At 41.8% G+C, this 27,474-nt stretch overlaps 1 protein-coding gene across 1 annotated transcript in view; it reads right to left on the minus strand.

Annotated features, from left to right (window-relative positions):
* LOC126214768 (uncharacterized) overlaps positions 1–26,563 on the minus strand; it is a 46,599-nt gene extending 20,036 nt beyond the window's left edge. The window contains exons 1-3 of the mRNA XM_049941469.1: positions 26,534–26,563; positions 22,681–22,811; positions 17,851–17,969 (exon numbers count right to left, since the gene is read on the minus strand). Coding sequence (XP_049797426.1) covers positions 17,851–17,969; positions 22,681–22,811; positions 26,534–26,563 — 280 coding nt within the window. The remainder of the gene's footprint in view (positions 1–17,850; positions 17,970–22,680; positions 22,812–26,533) is intronic.
* Between the last annotated feature and the right edge of the window lie 911 nt (positions 26,564–27,474).

Genomic DNA, 27,474 nt, shown 5'->3' on the forward strand with positions numbered 1-27,474 from the left:
TGTAGATTTGGGTTTGATTCCTGCTACTGACAAGGATTTTTTGTCAGTGGAAGAACTAGTATGAGGTGCACTTAGCCTCATGATACCAATTGGGGAACTACTTAAATGAGAATTAGAGGCTCCACAGTCTGGAAAGTCAGGAAAACAGCTGGAAAGCCAAGTTCTGAGCACATGTGTCTCCATACTGCAGCCATGATGCTGTAAAGCAGAGGACACTGTGGCAGACAGTCGACATCCCTTGGACCATCAAGGCCTGGACGAGGAGCTTGTTTACTAATTTATTACAGATTTTTCAACTGTAAACATCCTTGGGGATTTTATTTTGCTTTTTCCAATGGAAATTGTGATGTTTTATGGGTGACTATGATGTCGCCGTCATCAGGAAAGATGATTTTTGCCTGTTCTCTTATACTGCCTGGGAGGTCATTGACATACATAATGAACAGAACTGGACGCAATACACTAGCCTGAAAAACATCTGTGCTTACATGTTTCTTGTCTGACAATTGTTTTACTAAGATTTTATCATCAGAAGACTTGGGATCTATTTCTGCCTTTCACACCTTTTTTCCCAGGTAAGATTGGAACTTCTTGTTAGCTATTCCTCGTACACACAATGATTCTAGCTTGTTCAGTAGTATTTTATGGTAAACAGTCCCAAAAGCCTTAGTCAGATCTAAGAATATGCCTCAACACAGTCACACTTGGCAAGAGCTTCACATACCATTTCTGTGAACCCTGTAATGGCTGACATTGTACTTCTCCCACTTCAGAATCCAGATAGCACTCAGTTAAAAAGGTTTTATGTTTTCAAGTGTCTCATTAGTGTATCTTTCATTATCAGTTAGTTTTGAGAATGCAGACAGCAGTGAAACTAGTGTGAAGGTTTCAATACTCTTCACATTACCTTTCTTAATATGGTCACAAATAATGTGTTCTTAGGTCCTCTGGAAAAATACATGAACTAAATGAGTCATATATTACATTTGTTAATGAGGCTTCTATGGTAACCATGCATGCCTTCAGAACAGAGACTGCAACTTCATCTATGACTGCTGAATTCTTGTTCTTTAATTTCTGTATTGTATTCCTGCCAGCAAGCTCTTTTGTGAGAAACATAACTGGGAAAGTGTTTGTGCTGTTACATGTGTCTTAGCAAGATTTTCTTGCTACTCACAAAATTTGCCAATTCCTCAAGATTTTATGTCACTCTACCCCCATCTTTGATTTGTGTGTTATTGTACTTGTATCTGCCTTTTCCATTTTCAGTTACAGAAGTATTTACCTCAGTTACTCCCAGGATATTTATTAAAAATTTCTCCTGCCGTTGCTCCATTTCACTGGTTTGGAATTGACCTCTTGAGCAGGTTTGCCTAGCTGACAAATGGGCATAATCAAACAATGGAAAATTCAGGATGGAATGTAACAATATTATGATAAGGAAAATTGCAGCTCACCATATAGCAGAGATGCTGAGTCGCAGATAGGCGCAACAAAAAGACTCTCACACTTATTGCTTTCGGCCATTAAGGCCTTTGTCAAGAATAGACAGACATGCACACACACACACACACACACACACACACACACACACACACACACACACACACACACACACATGCAAATCAGAAACGACTGCAGTCTCAGACAGCTGAAACCATACTGCGCGCAGCAGCACCAGTGTGTGATAGGAGTGGCAACTGGATGGGGGTAGGGAGGAGGCTGGAGCGAGGAGGGGGAGGGATAGTATGTTGGGGGTGGCGGACAGTGAAGTGCTTCAGGTTATACTGAGGGTAAAGGAGAAGTGTGGAGGGGGGGAGGGGAAATCGCGGAAAAGGAGAGAAATAAAAAGACTGGATGTGGTGGTGGAATGATGGCTGTGTAGTGTTGGCATGGGAACAGGGAAGAGGCTGGATGGGTGAGAACAGCGACTAATGAAGGTTGAGTCCAGGAAGGTTACAGGACCACAGGATGTATTGCAGGGAAATTTCCCACCTGTGCAATTCAGAAAAGCTGGTGTTGGTGGGAAGGATCCGTATGGCACAGGCTGTGAAGTTGTCACTGAAATGAAGAATATCATGTTTGTCAGTGTACTCAGCAACAGGGTGGTCCACTTGTTTCTTGGCCACAGTTGGTTGTCATGCCTGCATAGAATGCAACACAGTGGCTGCAGCTTAGCTTGTAGACCACATGACTGGTTTCACAGGTAGCCTTGCCTTTGAAGGGATAGGCGATGTTAGTGATTGGACTGGAGTAGGTGGTGGTGGAAGGATGTGTGGGACAGGTCTTGCATCTAGGTCTATTACAGGGTATGAGCCATGAGGTAAGGGATTGGGAGCAGGGGTTGTGTAAGGATGGACGAGTATATTGTGTAGGTTCGGTGGACAGCAGTATACCGCTGTGGGGGGGTGGGAAGGATAATGGGCAGGACATTTCTCATTTCAGGGCATAATGAGAGGTAATCAAAACCCTGTTGGAGAATGTAATTCAGTTACTCCAGTCCTGGACGGTACTGAGTTACGAGGGGAATGCTCCAGTGTGACCAGATGGTGGGACTTTGCGAGGTGGTGGGAGACTGGAAAGATAAGGCACGGGAAATTTGTTTTTGTACAAGGTTGGGAGGATAATTGTATATTATAATTATATGGATGGGTTTTTACACCTGTACAGAAGACCAGGCTTTGAACATACTTTTAAACAGGAGCGGGCTCTTGGGTGCTCAGAAAAATTGAAATGTCACTTCAGCTTAGACCAGATAAGAAGTAGCTTTGAGAGATCTCCTGTGAAGTTGAGTGTGATAATTCCATGAGGAGGCAAAAGCAAAGAAAAATAGTCTATGTTCTTACCATGAAGCCTTATCATTATCCTGAGGCATAAATTGATAATAGGTGCTTCCAGTACAAAGAATATGAAGACCTGCCCAATGATTGTGTTACCTCAAAGTTAAATATCACAGATGACCATGAAGATATAACAACATGGCCAGAATGTGAGGATTCACCAACACCATACATAGGACTGCTGACTGGATCCAGATCCAGGAAGCTATAGTCAACTTCGAAATAGCAGGTCGCTGTTTTGTGAGGATGGGGAACAATGCTGTATGTTGTGTGTCATGGTGTAGTGATTATAGATGCTGGCTGGTGATGTGTGTCCCATTCCTACCTCTTGAAATTATTTATCATCTGACATTTGTGATTGCTATAAGTTTCTGTGACATCATTATTTATGCATTATTGTAATTTATTAAAAAATGTGTTGTTATATAGTAACTAACTCTGCTGAGCTCCATCTGTACTTTCATGTGTGCTTAATAAATGTACTTTCAGTGTGAATTGTTACTTCTTACTGATGACCCTGCTCCCATAATTGGTACTTGATAGCAAATTATATGTGATAATATGAAGTGAATCTGTTATTCCATAAGTGATATACGAGGTGTGGCTAGAAAAAAACCGGACTAGTACTGGTGAAACAATAAAACGAATGCAATAAGGCTGAAAGTCGCGTGGCCTGTCATGTGACTCTCGCTCCGCCTACTGCTCGAGTTTCATCTGCCTCCTGCACTCAGTCTGCCCGTGGCGTCTGTTTTAAGTAGTTGACGTTTTGTCTGTGTGTCGGAAAATGTCGAGTGTACAGAAAGAACAGCGTGTTAACATCAAATTTTGTTTCAAACTAGGAAAATCTGCAAGTGAAACATTTGTAATGTTACAACAAGTGTACGTCGATGATTGTTTATCGCGAACACAAGTGTTTGAGTGGTTTAAACGATTTAAAGATGGCCGCGAAGACACTAGTGATGACACTCGCACTGGCAGACCATTGTCAGCAAAAACTGATGCAAACATTGAAAAAATCGGTAAACTTGTTCAACAAGATCGTCGTTTAACAATCAGAGCAGTGTCTGAGTTAACAGGAGTTGACAAGGAAAGTGTTAGGCAGATTCTTCAAGAAAGTTTCAACATGAACAAAGTGTGTTCAAAAATGGTTCCAAAGTGTCTCACAATTGAACAGAAGGAACGCCGAAGAATGATTTGTTCTGACATCCTGGAAAACATTGAAAGTGATCCCACCTTCTTACAAAATGTTACTACTTGCCAATCGATGCATTGGAAAACTCCTGGTTCTCCACGACAAAAAAAAGCACGAATGTCAAAATCGAAATTCAAGGCAATGATGATTGTTTTTTTTTTGACATCAAAGGGATTGTGCACATTGATTGGGTACCAGAGGGACAAACAGTGAATCAGCATTGCTACATTAGCGTCCTGGCTACCCTACGTGAGCGAGTACGGAGAAAACGGAACGATTTGTGGAGAAAAAAGTCATGGATCCTTCACCAAGACAGTGCCCCAGCTCACAGTGCGTTGTCAGTGAAGACGTTTTTGGCAAAACACAACATTCCCATCTTAGATCATCCACCCTACTCACCTGATTTGGCCCCCTGTGACTTTTTTCTTTTCCCTAAAGTCATGTCAGCTTTGAAAGGAACTAGATTTGAGACTGTTGAAGCAGTAAAAGAAAAAGCGACGGAAGTAATGTATGGACTTACCGAAAATGATCTGCAGCATTGCTATGAACAGTGGAAAATTCGTATGGAGCGGTGTAGAGACCGAGGAGGAGAGTACATTGAAGGAGATAACATGAAATTGTAAATAATTGTAAATAAATGTTTTTTCCAGCATCAGTCCAGTTTTTTTCTAGCCGCACCTCGTAAGTCCATTTTCTAAATTTTACAGACAGCAGAAAAACTGTATATATATAAAAACTGAGAATAAGTTACATCTTTGGAAGTTCCTGGCAGGTTGAACTTATGTGCCAAAATCGTACTTGAACCTTTGCCTTGGACAAGTGCTCTACTGACTGAGCTATCCAGGCATGACTCACAATCCACCCTTACAGTTCACTTCTACCAGCACTTCCCCATCCTACTTTCCATGCTTCACGGAAGTTCTCCTGCATACCTTGTGGGTCTATCACTCCATGGAAAAAAGCCATATGGAGGAGATTATTTCCAGGATGAATTTTCACTCTGTAGCACACTGTGCACGCACTGAAACTTAGTGGCAAATCAAAACTGTGAAAGGCAATGGCTCCAGGTTTGAGCTGTAGACAGAGAGACAGTTTTAACCTGCCAGGAAGTTTCAAATGAGTGCCCACTCTGCTACAGAGTGGTAATTCATTCTAGATGCAAGTTACATCTTTGTTTTATATACACATATTATACATAAAACACATCTTATACATAAAAATGCATTGGTTTGATCTAGCTCTAAATTTGGTTTCAACTCCAGTTCCTGAAAACAAAAATTTCAAATAAACTAATGTTGATTCTGTGCTAAATAAATAACATTTAGATGAAACAAAACAGTTATAATTAGAGGACAGTATTCTGCTGCTAAAGCATATGTAAGCCAAAATTTAATTTTATTCATATTTTGCAGAACTGTCCAGGTAGTTGAACAATTTAAAGTGCCTGCTTCTTGGATAAGGAGATGCACACTGACTTTGGATTGAAAATGATGAGGACCTGGGTACCAGTCCTCTGGAACAGGGTCCACTCAGCCTTGTGAGACCAAATGAGGATCTGTTTGAATAAAGTAGCCACAGCAACATAAGGATTCATCAACTAACAGGAATGGCTTGAGGGACTGGTGTGATGCTGATCACATCCTATGATCTTAGAACAGTTCTCATACTGCCTTGTAGGCAGGAGTTGGCCAGTTGGAACAGGCCTAAGGCCTAATCCCTGAGTGGTATTTACCACTTAGGTGAATACTGGGCTGGTTCTCAGGGTCTGTCTCAGTTTTGAAAAAGATGTTACATTTGACCATGCAATATATACTAAACTCATCTGAACATGTGATAGCTTTAAAATGCCTTTGGGAATGGTGACCTACCTCATCATAATAGTAGCCTATAATTCCATGCAAATTTGAAGTACCCTACCAGTTCTGACCCCACAATGACAGAATACAGGGCTTGAATGCATGGATGGACTGTATTTTCCAGATGAAAAATAAACTTGGAAATAGTACAAAATGCCTGACTTTTTTTAACTTTTTATGGAAAAGTTGACACTGATAATACATCATACAAAGTTATATACTCAAACTTTGCTACACTAAGAGACAAATAATACAAAAAGATTATGTCAGAGAGATAGATTTAAAAAAGACATCTCCATCTGCAGTGTCATTGTGCATCCTCAAGTAGTGACAATGGAAAAGATGTATGAAAATCCTTTAGTATAGGTATGTAAATTCACATTCTCCAACTTTTTTTACTCAGAGAAACAGCCACAGAAAAGTAACATTAAGATTAGGGAAGCATTATGTTTTGAGTTTGCTGTGGCTTTTTGTAGCTGAAAGAGTTAGACACTAAGTACTAAATATCTTGTTGGCAGTTACAAGTCCCTGGTGTTGTGAATATACTGAAATTCCATTTTCCAGGAGTAAATTTAACTTTATGTTGGATAAAAATCATCTTTGCCAGCAAATCCTTGTAGTAATCTTCCACAAATTATCAAAACTATAGAATGTATAGGGATCTGAATTTCATCACTTGAAACTTATCAGTACTGTTTGAATAAGGCTTCATATAGTTCCAGAACATACACACAGTAATATGATCTTTCACATTTTCTCAATATGACTGATTAATGATGTGCTTCTGGGAGTTCAGTTGAGATGTTTCCATTTTATGCACACTATTTCGATGATTGACCTAGTCATCTTCTTCAGATGCTGCGAGTTGTGCTGTTATGCGTACTCACTGCCTGGTCTCTAACTGGACTGGTTGGAGTCTGGGCAGTGGGTAGCACCTGAAGAAGATTAATGGGTCAGTTGCTGAACTATTGTGCATAAAATAGAAATACAACTTGGTTGAGCACTCAGAAGCATACCACTGAACACACAGTAATATTTATTGAGTTTTTTCTTTGTAGTTCCAAAATCTCAATCACTGCAAGGGAAAGAATGACCTCTAATGGGAAAATAATGCATTATATTGTTGAAGTGTCACAGGATCAACCAAATCAAGTCACTGTGTGGTTGCAGTTTTTCCCAGGACAACTGTCAGATAAAAGGTAAATATTTTTCACTTTAGGAGGTAGAGACTTATTTATGTATTTGAACAACATGAAACAAACCTCACTGATTCTTTTTCTGTGATTGTGCTTCATAATATATTAGGAGATCAAATCTGTCTGTCTAAGTTTTTGATACCACGGCAAATGGCCCATAATTAATAAAACTAGAATCTGTCTAGAATGGGAATTTTTGGAAGTGGAAGTTTCTGCATGAAGTTAAATATGATAACAATAGTGTCATCACATTATAATTGCAATTCAGCAATGTGTATCCATTTCCCACAAAACGTTTTTGCTCTGCCTTTGTGAATGTGTAATTCTTGTTCGGCTACATTCCTCACACAGAATGATAATGAAAGATCTATACATTGGTAACAAGATTTTCACATTTCAAGCAGGCATCAACTTGAGCAAGATCAACGTCAGATTAATGTTTTCATTACAATAATGCCAGAAATAAAACTCACATTCAAGTCTGGATACAAGTGAAAGAGCATGGAAGCACTTTCTCCATACCTATTGCAGCTTGTAAGTAAGTTAATGACTTGGGAATGATTATGACTGGAAATGATCCATTATAATCATGAAACTAAGAGCAGATTAATGACCTTACTGAATTATGGTTTTTCTCTTGCTTATGTCTGTGGAACAACTTCCCTATGTAACAGCTTTGGCAACTGTCATTTTGCAATGCAATGATGCATAGGCTTTTTCTGTGCAAGAAAAATGAGAAACTAAATTTAATGGTGAGAAAATGTAGACTTTGTATTATGGCTATCTGGTTCAGATGAATGAAAATGGGATACGCAAAACAATTTTTATGTCAATCAGAAAAAAAATCTCCTTCATGCAAGTGGCTCCACGAAATGAGGCGTGATCTAAAAGAAATGAGGACTGAAGAACACAGTTTTCTGAAAAAAGACATGTTTGCAAGGAGGTTTTAAATTCCAGTCCTCAGAGAAACCAAAAATGAACACTGGCGCAAACTGTTCACAAGTTCAGAAATAACGGAACACTGGTTGAACAAAAAAATATTGGAAAAACTGGAAGTTAAATCAGAGGTAGCTATTTACATGGTCACAGAAGGCTCAAATCAAATAAAAAGAATATACTGGAAATGAAAGGGGTAGTTAAACCAACCATGTTTAAAAAGGCAGTTAAAGCATACCTCTCGAATAAAATATACTATACAGTAAACAAATGCTTAAATAACATGGACTAGGAATTGGAGAAAAATTCAAGGTTGTAAAACAATTAAACTGTCTGTGATTCCACAAGATTGATACCAATCTACAAAAAAGGAAACACACAAGACATTGGCAATTACAGACCAATTGCCCTATTGTTTGGTTTCTCAAAAATTCTAGAGAAGGTCTTCCACAAGAGACTTACAGTCTTTATGGAAAAATATCAAATCCTACCCACAGCACAACAGAGGTTTAGGAAGAACCACTCAATCAACAGTGCTATCTATGAACTCCTAAGTGAAATTTACCAGAAAAAGGACAGTGTTAAATATTCACTGGAGTATGTCTTGACTTGTCAAAAGCATTTGATATTATAGATCATGAAGCACTCCTATAGAAATTAATTCAACTAGGTATCAGAGGCACAACTAATGGCTGGGTCAGCTCATACCTTTGCAGACAGAAACAAACAGTGGAAATACAACACACTGACCGCAACAAAATCACAAATCATTACTCAGATACCAAGGCCTGAAATACGGTATTCACCAAGGGTCTGTACTGGGGCAGTGCTGTTCCTCCTATATATAAATTACCTACAAACAAACATACACCATCAAAATTCTTACCAGTTTACTGATGATACAAGCTTAGACATTACTTTATTTATTTAATTGTATGGCTAGGCCCCCCCCCCCCCCCCCCCCATTGGGAAGGCTGTTCGCCAGGTGCTGGTATTTCAGTTTGACACCACTTCGGTGACTTGCAGTCAATGAGGATGATAGGATGATGATGAGGACAGCACAACACCCAGTCCCTGGGCAGAGAAAATTCCCTGACCCAGCCGGGAATTGAACCCGGGCCCAGAGGACTGACAATTCGTCACACTGACCATCCAGCTACCAGGGGCAGACTTAGTCATTATTGCAAAATCAGAAAACCTACTACAAGAAAACACAACAAATACAATGGATAGCATAGTAGAATGGTTCACATACAGTATGGTAATCATTAATGAAGGAAAAACTGCAGTAATCAGCTTCCATAATGTCAAGGAAGACGTTTCACACACTATTAATTATGCAGTTGTCAAACAAAGCTGTAAATAGAGTTGACCTGACAAAGTTTCTTGAGCTCTGGATCCAGGGTAATGTCAGGTGGGGAATTCATATTGACAATCTCAGCTAAAAGTTGAACACATCCTGTTATTTGATGAGGATCCTTAAAACTGCTGTAGCACAGACTGCCTAAAAAGGGTGTGCTACGAAAGTGTCCAATCAATCCTAAAGTATGGTGTCATTTTCCAGATAGCTTCACCAACAACATCAAGCCATTTAGAATCCAAAAAAGAATCATAAGAATCATAGAAGGTGCCAAACACAGAAAATCTTGCAAGCCACTTTTCAGAAAACTGCAAATCCTTCCTCTTCCATGCCTTCACATATATGAAACCATAGTATTCATACATTTCTCAAAACTGAAGATGTATACACACTCATAACACAAGGCAGAAAATGTATCTCCATACGCACCATACAAAAACTAAACTCTGCCAAAATAGAGTTCTGCATCTTGCAAAAGATACTCAGGAAACTACCAAGTAATTTATAATCAGTAAACAACACAACAGGGTTCAAAGCTGCAGCAAAGGCTTATCTAATTGATCACTGCTTCCACAGTCTGAAAGAATATTTTAATAAATAATAATGTGCCAGTATGACTAATAATGTACCAGTCTTAACCAAATAATATACCAGGCTTATCCACTAAAACCATAGTATCATTGTAACCATTGAACAAATACAAATAACGTACCGATCATAAGTAGTGTAACTTTAAGATATTAATGATGTTAAAATGATAAAACAACATTGTGTTAAATGATATCCAACATCTAATGTACATTCTATGTACCAAAAAGGTCTCATAGACAAATAAATAAATAAACAAATTTACTGAACACAATACATATCAATGGAAAATGACATCAAATGAAAGGATGTGTGTGAAGTGACTGTAATGTGTGCAGTAACTGTGAATAAATAGTGTAATACTGGATTTGGAAATAGACCTATCAATAACTATATGAATTTTAAATTATGTTTTATTGTTTGTAAAGTGATCTGTGGCTAAGCAAACAACCAGATAATGTAGCTGGAGCAATCTTGTGAAAACAAAGACCATTGTTGAGGCAATGAAACACACCATATGAGCACTAGATTTATTGTTTTAATGACCAGGTGAACAGTTCATTTTCAAAGCCCAATGCTGCAAAATGTAGTTTGTCCAATATAGTGTGAGGATTAAAATCTGTCTGATGAACAGATCGTCTTTAAATCTAATGTCTGCATGGTGTTTTCTTTCACTATACATCTTTTATAGGCACTTCAGTTTTTCACCTCCATTTGACCACAAGACTTTAACATCTTCTGCACTGATGAAAAACTTCCATATTTGCACTTACATTTTGAAACTATTTAACATGTTTATTACAGTAGTATTGTAACACAGTAAATGAGAATATAACACACCATATATACATCCATACAGTCCTTGAAAATGGAGTTCTAGCTCCAAAATACATTCGACAGCAATTAGGAATAAAATTTGTGACTGGTGATGAAATGTTGTCAATTAATAATCCCTGACCTAAAGTTACAGTCACAGACAGCTCTGATTTAATGTCATTAATAACATAATTTTTTTTCTGCTACATTTAACAGTACATTCTATGTAAGATGCAGCAGACATTAAAAAAGGAACTGCAAGAGCAAAACAGCTAATGCCAGATAAAAATTACAAGGAGATCAATACATATATGGGAGGTACCAAAGTAAGAAATGTGTAGGAAACAATAACATGCCTTACTGCAGATAAAATAGGAAAAGCTAATGTCACAATAATTCGTTTTCAAGAGTCAGAGGAGCATTACAAAAAGTTATTGAGCAAGAGCAGAAATGAGTACAAACAGGTAGTCTATCAACTGGAAGATGCAGGTAATTTGGATGGGGGAACAGTGATGCAGAATGAAGTACACAAATACTGCCAGATGGATGAAACAAATACTTAAGATTCAGATACATACCTATTAATTAAGTTAAATATGGACCAATTTTATGGGAAATACTGGCATGCTTCTTCAATAAACTGATGATGAATGGTGAAGAGCTACCAGAGGATTTTAATATTTCTGTAATAAGTTTCATTTACAAAAAAGAAAACAGACAAGATTATGACAGTTATAGAAGCATCAGTATAAACAGCCCAACAGGCTAATAGGAAGGTTGTATGGTTAAATCTGAGCAAACATATCAAAGTATTATTGCAGACATCAAATAAAAAGAGAGCATTTGGAATATGCAGGTCATGTATTAATAAATATATCTAAAAACAAAGATGATGTGACTTACCAAATGAAAGTGCTGGCAGGTCGACAGACACACAAACAAACACAAACATACACACAAAATTCAAGCTTTCGCAACAAACTGTTGCCTCATCAGGAAAGAGGGAAGGAGAGGGAAAGACGAAAGGATGTGGGTTTTAAGGGAGAGGGTAAGGAGTCATTCCAATCCCGGGAGCGGAAAGACTTACCTTAGGGGGAAAAAAGGACGGGTATACACTCGCACACACACACATATCCATCCACACATATACAGACACAAGCAGACGTCTGCTTGTGTTGTATATGTGTGGATGGATATGTGTGTGTGTGCGAGTGTATACCCGTTCTTTTTTCCCCCTAAGGTAAGTCTTTCCGCTCCCGGGATTGGAATGACTCCTTACCCTCTCCCTTAAAACCCACATCCTTTCGTCTTTCCCTCTCCTTCCCTCTTTCCTGATGAGGCAACAGTTTGTTGCGAAAGCTTGAATTTTATGTGGCTGTTTGTGTTTGTTTGTGTGTCTGTCGACCTGCCAGCACTTTCATTTGGTAAGTCACATCATCTTTGGTTTTAGATATATTTTTCCTACGTGGAATGTTTCCCTCTATTATAACCATATCATGTATTGATAATATACACTCCCTATGCCAGTTGTTGCAGAAAAGACCTGAAAGAAATTAGGAAACACATTTAGTGATCATTGATCTCCAAAAAGCTTATGAAAATATCCCACTAGCCAAGCACTGGCTCCATTATTCATAAGAAGTATATAAAGATGTGCATTGAAGAATAAGGGTAGGATCTATCATCTCTAAATTGCTTAAAATAATTAAAAGATTGGAACAAGGCTGTTGTTTGTCTCCAACATTGTACAAAATATATCTACAAATCGCTTCATAGAACTGGAAAAATAAATGCAGTAAAATGGGATTTCTGTTAGAAGACTACTGCGCATATATCCTTTTATTCACAGGTGACCATATGGTGATCATGACTAATGAAGAAAATATCTCCCATATGGTGAGAAAATTAATAGAAGAATACAGCAATTGGGGACTGAAGTTGAACTTCAAGAAGACAGAATACTTAACCATGGGAACATGATCTGTAGATCTTGAAATATCAGAGAATGTAACTGTGACATCTCTGGTGCACAGCACCCTATCTTTGATTCTTATTTCTTTGAACTGCTTTTGTTCTATGTCTTCTCTCAGTATGCAACATGTGTTTTGCCATGTTTGTCCATTCTGTCTCAATGTTCAATAAATGTATATACGATACTTAGTGTGTGTTGTTACCAACCAACCATACATGATAACCACAGTGAAAACCCCGACATTGTCGTCGTGTGATCGCGAGTTATTTTGTGCTTATTTTCATCATTTACAAACTTCGTATGCCAGCCCACATTGTTTCCGTCACAATGGATCTAACAGTGTCTTTCAGTGCAAGTGTAACGGACCTCATTAACTTTGCTTGAGATCAAGAGTGGACAACTATACCTACTCCGAATTTGGTTAAAAGTAAACAAGTATTTATGCCCGGCCACGTCGATGGCCACCTAATCTTACCCGGCACAACAAGGTCACCGCCTAGCATCGCAGCACGACAGCCACACATGGACAGTGCATGCCGTCTGATGACAACGTCATTGACCTTCCACTTAAGGACTATGTGGTTTATCCTTCATGTAAATTATTACCTTCAGGACAGTTCCAGAACTGCAACTGTCATATTGTGGTTGCACCATGACCGCCTTGTGCCTGCTTTCCTAATGGCACTGGCCATTCTGCCCGCGCCAGTCACTGGGCCAACGTGTTCTTTGGCGGGCACGCAGTTTGGACACACAGTACCAACATCTGCACTCGCACACTCCACACCATGTGCTGCATGCGCCCCCCCCCCCCCCCCCGCCCCCTCACACAGACCTTGGGTGACGCACTGTCCACCGCTACCACACTTCCGGTGTCAGAAGCGTTCTGCTCTGGTCGTACCAATCTCCGTCTGCTTGTGCTGCCTCAACTTGTGTTACCCGGCAGGTTTTCTAGGCTACCTGCTTTGCAAAAAGATAACCCAAAGACTTGGTTCCCCTTAGCGGATCAGCTCCTTGACATTCACGGCATTTCCGAAGACAGCATTTGTTTTGCTGCCCGGCCCCCTTCCACACCGCACCAATCCGCCAAACAGCCTACCTGCTGTGCTGGTTCCATTCTACCTACGGGGATGCACCTGCAACTGCTGTGCATTTTGACTGACAAGCCATGTTTAGGTGCCGTGTTCCACCACATTCCTTCATAGCACCTATCGTCCGATGCTGTACCACTCGCTTGAGCACCGCAATGCCTCTATGCCACAGACATATCAACGGGCACCCACTTTCTTGTGAAAACCGGCGCCGACATTAGCGTAATCCCAGCCAAGCATACTGCTGACGCACTATCACCTTCTACCCTCACCTTGATCACTGCCAATCTTTCTCCTATTGTGATCCATGGCTCCATCAAGATGTCGCTTCACTTATCTCCAGTTCACACCTACCCTTGGACCTTCCACATTTCCAACGTGGATGAACCTGTGACTGGGTTGGATTTTCCACACCATTATGAACTTTCACCACACCTGCAGGCCGCCACACTCCACCACATGTCTGACTCAATCGTTCTATGCTCACACTTCGACATGACTCCGCTCTCTACCTCCTTGGCTACACTTTCCACATGTGTGTCCCTGGTTGAGCACGTCACTACACGGCTCTCTGACCTGTTGCACATACACTCACAATTGACGAACTCTGCACCCAGAACAATGCCTTACGCATCTGCATCACCTCAGCCTCCGTCTATCTGTAGACCCGCAACGAGGTGGTCCATCACACACCTCTACAGTGTCTTCCCACCAACCTACTCCTGTGCCGAGTATTCCACTGCCTGCTGTTGTTTTCTCACCACCGCAGACTAATCTGCAAGATGCATCTGCATGCTCCGCTCCTACACTGCATCTCCCATCACCAACTTAAGCCGATGCCCTGTCTATGCTGCCGCAGTTCACCAAGGTCATTGAACCGATGTTGCCTGCAGATAGCTTCTTGACCCCTATTGCCGAGCCTCCTATACGAATATCAGCCATCACTAGTGGCACTTTTCATAGGATTTGCACCACCAATGGCCCAACTGTTCGTTATAAGGCCAGGTGCCTTAACGCTTCCAAACTTCTCCGTGCGAAGGAGGTCGTTCAGGATCTGTTGCCTTTGGGCATCCTCAGCCCCTCCGATAGCAACTGGTCTTCACCTGTTCACCTTGTTCCTAAAAAGGATGGCACCTTATGTGCAGGGACTACAGGTCCCTTAACGCTCGCACCATTATTGATAACTACCCCTTCCTCATATCCAGCATTTCATGCAATTATTACATGGTTCTAAGTTTTATCTCTGTTTTAGATTCTTCCAAGGCGTACCATCAAATCCCTGTGCATCCAACGGATATTCTGAAGGTGCCCATCATCACACCCTTCAGCCTACTTCAATACTGTTATGTACCTTCAATACTGTTATGTGCCTTATGGATTGAAAAATGCTGCACAGACATCGCAGCGGTTCATTGATACCATTTTGCTCCCTCTGCCATTTGCTTATGCTTACTTAGATGATATACTAATCTTTTCGTCCTCCACTGAGGAGCATCGAGCTCACCTCGATGCAGCCCATTCGGCCGTCGCTGCTAACGGTGTGGTTCTCAACTATGATAAGTCTCAACTGTGTTCCACATCAGTTACCCTCCTTGGCCATACTGTTTCTGCCTACGGCCTCCGACTGATGAGTTCTCTTGTCGAAACCATACTTCATCTTCCTCTCCCTGAGGATTATGCTCAGCTTCGTCATTTTCTCGGTATGGCAAACTTTTACTGCTGCCATATTCCTCAAGCTGCCTCTGTCCAAATGGCCCTCACTGACGCTCTCTCCTGCGAAAACGCCACGGGAAACGGAAGTTGGAGTGGACCAACCTTTGGTAACCTTAAAACTGCCGTCACCAAAGCCGTCACACTCGCCCACCCTGACCATGAGGCCCGTGTTTCGATCACGGCTGATGCCAGTGACTCAGTTGTGGGCGCTGTTTTACAACAGCACACCGCCGACTCCACCCCTCTTATTCTTTTCCAAGAAACTGACTAAGAGCCAGTGTAAGTGGTTGGCTTTCGATCATGATCTCCTCGCTGTGAACGAGGTAATTAAACATTTCTGTAGTGACCTCGAGGGGCGACCTTTCACGATCTACATAGATCACAAGCCACTCGTGGACGCTATTCGTAACCCAGCTAAGGACCTTCCGCCGAGCCGTTTCCGCCATATGGACTACATCTGTCAGCACTCTTCTGACACGTGCTATATCCGTGGTGTGGAGCATGTTGTGGCAGACTACATTTCCCACATCCGTGTGCTAACTGCATCGCTAAATTTTGAAGGGTTCGTCCGACTTCAGGTGGAAGACAATGATATACAGCAAATAATATCATATATCAGACAGCAAGTCATTGCTCTCTGTCCAACCCCAAACCCTACACAGGTCGACGATCCCTGTCCTTCGTGACACCTCTATGGGAACTCTCCGTCCCCTGGTCTCTATCGCACTTCGTCATGGGGTCTTTACTGCTTCATATGGCTTGGCCCACTCTGGAATGCAAGAAATGACGCGCCTGGTTACTGAGCACTTTGTCTGACCTAGTGTGAAGCACGACTGCCATACTTGGACCCATGCATGCATCCCGTGTCAACGAAGCTAAGTCGGCAGGCAAGCTCAACCACCATTGGGCAACTTTGGCATCCCAAAGGGCCGCCTTCAGCATGTCCACATCGATGTCGTTGGCCCCGTCCCCCCTTCCGAGTGTTACAGAGACGTCTTATCGATCATCGACTTCATGACCCGCTGGGTCGGGCGGTCCCTCTTATTGACATAATGGCCTAGACCATCACTCGTCCTTTCGTCTCAGCGTGGGTTGCTTGTTTTGGCTGCACCCTGTCTCTCATGACTGATCAGCGATGACAGTCCTAGTCCGTCCTCTTTGCACGACTCTGCGGTGTTGCCAAATTCCACACCACGGCTTACCACCCGCAGGCGATTGGCCTCGTCGAACGGCGGCAACGCGCTCTCAAGGCCGCGCTTATGTGCCATGGTGCCTTATGGTCCGAAGCCCTCCCGGTGTCCTGCTCGGCGTTTGCTCGGCCCATAAAAAAGACTTGAACACATCGATCGCCGAGATTCTATATAGTGAACCCCTCCTCCGTATTGCAGAGTTTGTGGTGGATTCACCATCAGCCGATACCGTGGATCTTCCTGCTCTGGGCGAATGGGTTCGTGTGCGCGTCGCATGCCTTCGCACCCCCCTTCCATGCCGTGCTATACGTCGAGCATGTCACGTCTTCACTGTCACCACACATGCGCTATCAAATAAGGAGACTCACGCAGTTTTGAATGTGACCGTACTGTACGAAATATAAGGAAAATCGGGCGTAATCCCCCGTCTACGAACAAGGTTCTCGGAGGGAAACACAGAAAGGTTGGGGCTTAACGTCCCGTCGACAATGACGTTATTAAAAATAGGAGGAAGACTTAAGGGAGGATGAGAAAAGAATTTGGCTGCAGTCTTTTCAAAGTGACAGTCCTGCGATTCGCCTCATTCACAGAAAACGTAATTCTGTATGACTGGATGGGCTTTAAACCCAACGTTCCTGAATGCGAATCAGTGTCTTAACTATTGCGCCCCTTCGGCCGGCAAACGTTTTCAGTCTCTTTTTTTTTCTTTTTATTTCTGTGAGGCTAGAGTTTTCGTTTCAGATATTCGTAATTCGAAATCCCCCCTCCCACTCTTCGTGCTCCCTGGGATTTGGCTGAAAATTATCGACAGTTCTACAACGACCTGACCTACCCACTTGGGTTAGCAAGGGAAAGAAGGTCGCATTAGTTTACAGACATCAAACGTTTTGTGTTGAAAGTGACGTACCATGTCATAGCTCAACAGCGTGTAACTAATCAGTCACGAGGTGACCAAGGTAACATAATAACAAGCACAGATCACACCAATCCACAACACAATCATATAAGTAACATGTCATGTTCTTAGTAAAACCTTGTGACTACTTATATGCATGTACTCGGGTAAAAAATTGTCGTCGAAATGCCACTGATGCAGTGTTTACCATGCTTTGCTCTGGAAGAAATTACAGTCAAATCCAGCACATAAACGAGGAAGGGCCTCTGTACGGAGACATGTAAACTGTTAGGATTGTTCCACACTGGTATGGTTTTCGTCGACCATCTGCAAACAAGAAAATAATAAATTGGTAGCATTTCAAACGGAGCTACAGTGGAATGTTAACAATAAATTTAGTGGGCGAGTCAAGTCGGAAGCACCTGCTAGTAAACATTACATGTAGCGCTCTATCTTGTTGAAAAAGGAGCTAAATAATTGAATGATCTCACAGGTTTAACAATCATTGGTTCATGATATAAATGATAGTGATTTCTGGGTGGTTTTTCCAAGCACCTGTTTAGACAAATACGGAACTCATGTCCACCGTCACCTGAAAAGTGTTGCACATAAACATTTAAAACACGAACGCACAAATGAAAAAATTTACACATTTCACAGTCAGATAATGAACACGCGATGCCTTCGTATTAAGTGCAGTACACGAGATGCTCTATCATCTTCAAGTAAACTGTCCGTGAGGTGACAAGAATAGTATCTGGTCACACTAGAACAAGAACTAAGGAAGAATAAGAACGCAAAGTGTAAACGAAAAGGATAAAAAATAAGTGTTACCATAAGAAGCTTCATGTTAGTGAAGCAACCGACAATAATTAAAGAGATAGTTGAACGCACAGTAGGCAAGATATGTTATTTAACGTCGAAAGCTGTGTAAAGCTGTTTAAAGCTGTTTCAGAATGACGCATTTGTTTTGAGGGTGATCATGCCATTAAAAAATTAGAAATGCAAAAATGGTTCAAATGGTTCTGAGCACTATGGGATTCAACATCTGTGGTCATAAGTCCCCTAGAACTTAGAACTACTTAAACCTAACTAACCTAAGGACATCACACACATCCATGCTCGAGGCAGGATACGAACCTGCGACCGTAGCAGTCGCGCGGTTCCTGACTGAGCGCCTAGAACCGCTAGACCACCACGGCCGGCCATTAGAAATGCAACAAGACCTGTAAGTGCTTAGCGTTTGGTGCACAGACTGGCAGATGATTCTCAACGTAACCAAATATAACCCGCATAAAACAATTATTCGATATTGTTTATTCACACCTTCGTAGAGCAATCACTGAAAAGAGTCACATCCGTCCAGAGCGACAAGAGTTGGAACGGTCATATAAATTGTATGGAAGGCAAACGCTAGGCTGAGATTAATTGGAAGAATTCTAGACAAGTGTGAATCATTCACGAAGGAGATAAATGCAAAAATCCAGTCGGATCTACTGCAAACTATACCTCGTCAGTTTTGGCCACTCATGAAGTTAGATTAATAAAACTGAAAGAGCAAGTCCTGTAATAGGTAAAACAAATTATCGAGTACATTGAATATAGTAGTATGTACCATAAGATTTTGACGGAATATATTTATTACGCTTTTGAAGAACACAAGAGCGGATACAGGTGAAAATTACCACATAATCATACCATCATCACAGGCATCAAAAATACTCACAAATGGTTCTTTATCGAGGAATGGAAGAGAAAACTGAAAGCGGACTGAGAGAGGAACAGTAACGGCACTCGAGAAGAATTTTAACATTGCAATTGTCAAGAGAGAGATCATATTTAGGAAAAGTAAGGAAACATACATTGTAAATTTGGAGAAGGTTTTTGATAGTGTAAAATAGAATAAGATGCTACCGGCTTTAGACTTTGTCGCATTCCCTACAGGGATACAAGGCACCTCGGTACCTTTATAAGGAACAGCCTGGAGTAGTCACCATTAACGTAATGGAACAAGAGGCCACAATCAGGATTGGGGTGAGGACGGGTGGCGTATTGTCACCACTGAAATAAGGTGTATGAACTGAAGAGGCAGTGAAGGAAATGAAGGTATATTTCATTGTGGGAATTGTTTGTCACCGACAGAAAATCAGTATGATGCGGTTCGTTGATGACATAGCAGCGGTCGTCGACAGTAATCAGGAATTGTGTCGGGTGCTGAATAAATGGAACGTGTGATAACTGATGGATATAATATACACACAAACAAAAAAGAAATAAAGGTAATGGTGAACGCAGAGGCTGCAGGACGATTAATGTTAAACTTGGATAAGAGACCTTTGAAGTGGTAAATAAATTTTGCTGTTTCTAAAGTAAAACAGACGAGTGGGTCTATGCAAGTAAGACGTAATAGTTAGGTTTAAGTAGTTCTAAGTTCTAGGGGACTGATGACCTCAGTAGTTAAGTCCCATAGTGCTCAGAGCCATTTGAACCACTTGATTATCATGCCGAGAGAGAAGAAGACAGGAACAGAAAACAGGGGGTGGTTGAGTTGGTGGTGGTTTGATCGGTGGAGTCTGCATTGAAAATGACATGTCAACTAGGAGCATGCTTGTCAGCTGGTTCTGATGCTACGAAAGAGGAGAGGCGCCAATGAGAAATAGGGAAGAGATTCGGGATAGCATGAAGTGACCGATGTACTGGCGCTCTCGGATGAAAATGACCTATTAGGTCGCGGCCCGCCAGACATACATAATAGAAAGCGAGGTAGCGACACTTCGTCGCATGCTGTCGGTGCAAACTGATAAGTGAATGGCAGTGTCATCTTACGCCCATTTTTCACGACCGACTTCCTGGTCAAAATCGAGTAGTCGAAGTGCGTGCACCTTACGTGTCTACACGTAAAGCAGCAGCCAATCATGTCGCGAGTGTGTCTGTGACGTCAGTGACCTATGGATTGTGCCGAGTTTGGAGTTCTAAGTTTTCCAATGTGCTGTACATTGCGCATGTACAGAAACAAGAGGCCGTGACGGCATTGCTAACATCAGAATTTAACATATTCTTGTCCAGTTCAGTCTATTATAGAAATGGATGTTGTACTTTCGTGTCTTATTAATCTTTATTGTGTGACTTCATTTGTTTTTGTGACACACTGGAAATGTTGCACGAGGTGCTGGTATTTTTGTTACTAGTGTTCCGCCACATAAAAGACGAAATATCTAAAAGCGAAAAGGTGGAATGGGTAGACAAATGGAAACGAGACTAATAGAAAAAACAAGGAAACTATTATATCAAAGTAATCGCAATAGCTGTTAATACATTTATCCCACTGTGAGACAAGACGGTCGATGCCTTCATGGAAAAGGGATTGCGGTTGCCTATGGGGCAGGTGTGCATCTCTTCGTTCAAAGAAAATCGACGGCCACGAATGTCTTTCTTCATAGCTCCAAAAATGTGGCAATCGCACGGGGAGAGATCGGTACTGTATGGAGGATGTGTAACGACTTCCCAGCGGAACTTCTGCAGCGTAGTCTAAACGACCTTGTAACATGTGAGCTGGCATTTAGTTGGCACGTTATTTCGACTACGATGCAGAAGTCCCAACACATCCTCCATACAGTTCAGATCTCTCCCCCTGCGATTTCCACATTTTTGAAGGAAAACATTCGTGGCCATCGATTGGCCCCGGACGAAGAGGTACATACTGCCTTGGTACAATCGTAGTTTTGTAGCCAACCGCAAACATTTTTCCATGAAGGCGCTGACCGCCTCTTTTCCCAGTGGGACAAATGTGTCAAGGGTTATGCCGAACACTTTTGAAATAATAAACAGTTAACTTACTTGTTTCCTATCCGTCTCGTTTTCCTTTCACCATCTCTTGAGTGTAAGTTTTACAGAGAGAAACCTACTCTAAGCTTAAATACTAACATAAGCAGATAAACACGTTTTTATCAAAGTTACTGTAACAGTGAAGAAGTCAGAACTGCCTAACGTGAAAAATAATTTTGGATGTTATTTGGTATTTAGCAATGAAAAAAGATACAAAGGATAAAGTAAAGGCCGGCCGCGGTGGCCGAGCGGTTCTTCTGGCACGATAGGTCAGCGTGTTCGGTCAGATTGGTCTCTGTAATAATAAAACCGAGTGGAGGGATCAACAAACGAACTTGAACGGATGTCATGTGACGTCCGCAACGACCAAACACAACGATCAACAACGAACAAAATGCAAAAAAATGGTGAAAGATTGACTAAAAAAATGTAGCCGGCCGCGGTGGCCGAGCGGTCCTTGGCGCTGCAGTCCGGAACCGCTCGACTGCTACGGTTGCAGGTTCGAATCCTGCCTCGGGCATGGATGTGTGTGATGGCCTTAGGTTAGTTAGGTTTAAGCAGTTCTAAGTTCTAGGGGACTGATGACCTCCGATGTTAAGTCCCCATTTGAACCATTTTTTTGATAAAGTAAAAGGGCGCTATTTACTGCGTTCTAGATATTGTTTGATGTGTCTGCAAGTATATATTTTCTCGAGTAAATAGATATTTATGTTTTGAAAAGTTTAGACGACACTTTTCCTATTTTTTTAGTTCTCAGTAGTATAGAGAATTTACCAAACGACGTGTGATAAGAACATCGACTGTGAATTTTGCTTTGGTCGTTAATTATCATTACTTCTTCCTGCATTCTGTTACTATATTTCGACATTTTCTTAAAAAGGGTAGTCCCTCATAACCTCACTTTCACCGTTCAAGCGCCAAACTACACGATAGATAGCTCTCACAACACACGGAGTTATGGTGCCGACGTGTAAACGAAAACGACACTCGAGAGAGAGGCGACACTCAGTACACGAATAAATCGCCAGGGGCGCTGCATTAGACTCACTTGTCTCGAGTAGTAAGTTGGGACAAGAAAGTCGATCTTGTAAAAGGAGCATTAAATTGGGCATTGAGAATGGAGTGCACGGCGACAGACAAGTGTCGGCGTCAACTGCTGTAGTGCAAAGGAGTGCAGGTGGCCACTACGCTACGACAAGGAACAGGCGGTAACCTCATGGCAGGCGGGCCGTGGCGTCCACGGCTCTGGGGCTGGCGGTGGGGGCGGCGCGGCGTGCTGCTACCGGAGACCCTGGCGCCGGACTGTGCTGGAGCACTGCTCGCGGCCGCGCCAGCCTCCAGCGGCTATCGATCCAGCCGCCAAGCCAGCTCATCTCCGGCCTATTCCGTCGGGAAAACAGCGGAAACAAAAGGCGGAAAAAGTGGCGGTTGGCCGCGGCGCGGCGGCCGACTGCGCGCTCCTCTGCCGGCCCAGATGCGGCGGGCGCCGGCCGACGGGCACCGCGCGTCGATACTGGCGCGGCCTGCGCCTGGGGGGCAGCCAGCCCGCTACACCTGCTTCTCGCTCCGTTTCCTCCTTCTCGTTTACCTTTCGACGCGAAAACGTCTAATTACTCGTCGCTCTAACTTCCTTGTGTGACAAACTACCGTCAGGTTTGAACCGCTAATAACTGTGGCACTAACAATGCTTAAGCAGTGGTTGAGTCTACAACGGACAGATCAAATCTGTACATACCTATACAATTCTACCTAGCTTCCAGCCACGTCAATTTGGAATCCACGAGCTTTCGGCCGAGTACTCCTCTGCCACTGTCAAGTGGTGACTGTCTTTTGGTTGCTGCTGTCGACTTTCTACAGCCGCGCTGCCTACTGTGACGTCACTGGTGCTCGCTCCGGCGCCATATAAGGTAACGTTTTCGTTGCGCGCCCACCGCAACTGCTTCAACCTTCCAATGGCCGGGTCCCAAGCCGTGCTTAGTAGCCCATTCGACGAAGACCAGAAAATGACGAGTAAAAGAAAAATTCATGTAATCGCAAATTTTTGTACAATGTTATGGGGAGTGTCATGAACAAAACACTAAAAATCCTCACCTTTGGGGTGTGAGCTTTGGGAGGGGAGGCGTTTAAAGGTCACATTTTTACGTTTTTATTGAATAACTCGCAACCGCAGCATTCAGCGAAAACGCTTCCCAGTACAAAATTAAACTACATTAAATTTGCTACAAAAAGGTTCCTATTCATTTTTTTCTCTAGAATTAAAATTTCCTGCGTTGCAGGGTACCGAAAAAGAGCAAAAAGGTAGTGTTATAGGCCCTTTGCTGTTCATTATCTATATAAACGATTTGGGAGACAATCTGAGCAGCCGTCTTCGGTTGTTTGCAGTTGACGCTGTCTTTTATCGACTAATAAAGTCATCAGAAGATCAAAACAAAGTGCAAAACGATTTAGAAGAAATATAGAAATGGTGCGAAAAGTGTCAGTTGACCTTAAATAACGAAAAGTATGAGGTCATCCACATGAGTGCTAAAAGGAACGCGTTAAACTTCGGTTACACGATAAATCAGTCTAATCTAAAAGACGTAAATTCAACCAAATACCTAGGTATTACAATTTACGAACAATTTAAATTGGAAGGAAAAGACAGAAAATGTTTTGTGGAAAGCTAACCAAAGACTGCGTTTTATTGGCAGGACACTTAGAAAATGTAACAGACCTACTAAGGAGACTGCCTACACTACGTTTGTCCGTCCTCTTTTAGAATACTGCTGCCCGGTGTGGGATCCTTACCAGATAGGACTGACTGAGTATAACGAAAAAGTTCAAAGAAAGGCAGCACGTTTTGTACTATCGCGAAATGTGGGAGAGTGTCACAGAAATGATACAGGATTTGGGATGGACATTATTAAAAGAAAGGCGTTTTTCTTTGCGACTGAATCTTCTCACGAAATTCCAATCACCAGCTTTCTCCTCCGAATGCGAAAATATTTTGTTGTCACCGACTTACATAGGAAGGAACGATCACCAAGATAAAATAAGGAAAATCAGAGTTCGTACGGAAAGATATAGGTGTTCATTCTTTCCGCGCGCTATACGAGATTGGAATAATAGAGAATTGTGAAGGTGGTTCGATGAACCGTCTGCCAGGCACTTAAATGTGATTTGCAGAGTATCCATGTAGATGTAGATGTAGATGTATTAAAATACTGTTTTAATGGTATAAAATTAATGTTATTGTTAAATGAAGTGGGTTAAGACTAAATATAAATGACTGTGCCATATCTAAGTACAGTAGAGCAGTATTGAGAGACACATTGTGTTCTGGCGATGTGACTGGCGGCAGTGGGAGGAAGCGGGGGTGGAGGGCAGAACTGTGAGGGAGGCCAGGTCGCCAGAATGACATCACTTACTTCCCTCATTTGTGCGTCTGTAAAATGAAGAGCGAGCAAGTGAGCCCCCATTCTCTACACCACTACGTCGCAGGAGACAACTACACGCTGTTTCACAATAATACTGACCCTTTCGCAGAACGCGTTGTAAACCACTGATGACGCTGCTCACAGATGCACCAGGAGAGTGTTCATTTTCCACAAAATGCGTTAAACTAAATGGAATACAGATATTAGTTACTAATAAAACTATACACACGAAGAGAATCTACGTAAATCTCTGCACATCACTTTGTAGGGAAATTGATTCTTAGTCATTCTACATAACTGCTCACACTTAGGTTTACACACAGAATAATCAACTCTACCCTCTCTAGCATTTCCTGTCCAGTTTCATATGTCAGTAAACAAAACAACTTCTCTGTGCTCGCTTTTAAATAGTAGAGTGATTTTTAGTTTATTAAGTTACACACAGAATAATCAACTCTACCCTCTCTAGCATTTCCTGTCCAGTTTCATATGTCAGTAAACAAAACAACTTCTCTGTGCTCGCTTTTAAATAGTAGAGTGATTTTTAGTTTATTAAGTGAGTAGTTATTATTAAGCAAGAATTTATTTCTGTGGTTTCTGTGATATTTTCATGCAAAATATGTTACTTAAAATAGTGGACGAGAACTCTAATCTGTGAGAATGATGTTGTCAATGGCCGATGCAATATCGGTGAGAAAGGAATTCGTGGATTGGTAAATGCCAGTTATTTGAGAAAAGACTGGAAAGCTGAGAGTATCAGGAATAAAAAAATACGGTGTCATTCTTGTATCTTGAAGAAAAGAGTATACCACAATAAATCAATTAAAAGGTTTCTAGGAGAGGCTGTTTCAGATGAACAGCTTTCAACGTTTGCTTTCAGTTGAAGCGAAATTTGATTTTAACGCTAGCTATCTGTTTTGTGCAGAAGATACTGATGATGGATTTTTTGATGAACAGAAGTCAACAACCCAAAAATGGCGGCGAAAGGATTACAGTATTCGATCCTTCAGTGGCGATAACACAAGCAGGGTTCGTGCAGAGGAGAGGAAGGATGGGTGGAGAGACACTATCTGAAGACTATATGATCTTTTGAGGATCAACACGCTGCAGATGCAAGATATCACGAGGATTACTGAAAAAAAATTCTTTATGGGCTCAGCACCTAAACCTAGAAGAAGTGGACGCCCTGAGACTGAAGAAATTACTGTGTCAATGGAGGAAATATTCCACTGCATAAAGGGAAATGACGACTGCCAGTTCACCTCAGAAGAGTTGCTGGAGGAAGTTTCGGGAGTGTTACCTCCTATAAAGACAGTCAAGGACAGAATGAGTGGAAAATAGGAGTACCCTGTTGTTTTCAGCACAATCCGCACCAGAAAAACTTTTGTGTACTTTCGCAGTTCAGGTGAAAAAAAAATGATATTCTTCGAAGTGCAAAGACAAGCGAGCAGAAAGGGAAAGAATTGTAAAAGCAGCTGCCACTATAATCATTGAAGATATTGAGTCAATGGCGTATGGTAGTTCCGTTTTTTCAATTTGTGACAAATTCTGTGGTGGGGCTGAGGAAACGATACCTCATACACTCCGTGCCTTTATTGACTGCATTTCAGTGAAGAAAAGGGCAAAACAGAAAATTGAAAGGAAGCTTACATCTATATCCCACGCCTTCATTGCTGCCATTCGCCCACGATTATTCATATCATCTAGACTACATGCTGTCGCTCTCTTCATTCACAAGAACCTTGGACGAAAAAATCTGACTCGTCTGCTTGCTGGTTTAGGTTTCAGTGGAACATAATACGAAGCACAATAGCTGGAGTTACCTGCTGTCTACCACACTGAAGAGCCTGCCCCAAGTGGAACATTTTGTCAACATATATTCGACAATGTCGATTTCGATGTTGCACTGTGGACGGCTGGAATACTTTTCACAGCAAAGAGGGCATCCAACGCAGCACCCCAGCGTCAGCTCTTCCACCATCTGAAGAAATACAGCAGCTTAAATCGGCTCCCTCTGCCACAGAAGTAGGCCACCTAGGTGTTACGGAATTTCAGGTATTTGAACATCAGACACACAGTGCATTACGGCGTATTGTTGTCCCTGACTTACATGATTAGCTGGGTTCCATCTGACATATTAACACCAATCATGCCAGGTATGATGTGGGTGTGTGGTAAGTGGCTCCATTTCTATGCAGTCGTATATGTACGAATCGTGTAGCATTACACGATCCGCAAGGCAATGACGATGATGATACAACTACTGATTTTAAAATGTGCCCATTCAAGACAAGATGTTATTTATAATAACTAATGTACATTTTCTGTTATTTCTGGGTTCAACGGGTATTAAACATGAATTTCACGCCATTAAAACACTATTTTTAATAACTTGCGAATTTTCATCTCTGCGACGCGGAAACTATGAGTTCTTGAGAAAAAATGAATAGGACCTTTTGTGGTAAATTTAATGTAGCTTAATTTTTTACTGGGAAACGTTTTTGCTGGAAGCCGCGGTTATTCAGGAAAAACATAAGAAAGTGACCTTTAAAAGTCCCTCTCCTCCAATGCTCACACCCACAGGCGGGGAT

The sequence above is a fragment of the Schistocerca nitens genome, chromosome 1 (assembly GCF_023898315.1).
Source record: "Schistocerca nitens isolate TAMUIC-IGC-003100 chromosome 1, iqSchNite1.1, whole genome shotgun sequence".
In the NCBI taxonomy this organism is placed as follows: domain Eukaryota; kingdom Metazoa; phylum Arthropoda; class Insecta; order Orthoptera; family Acrididae; genus Schistocerca; species Schistocerca nitens.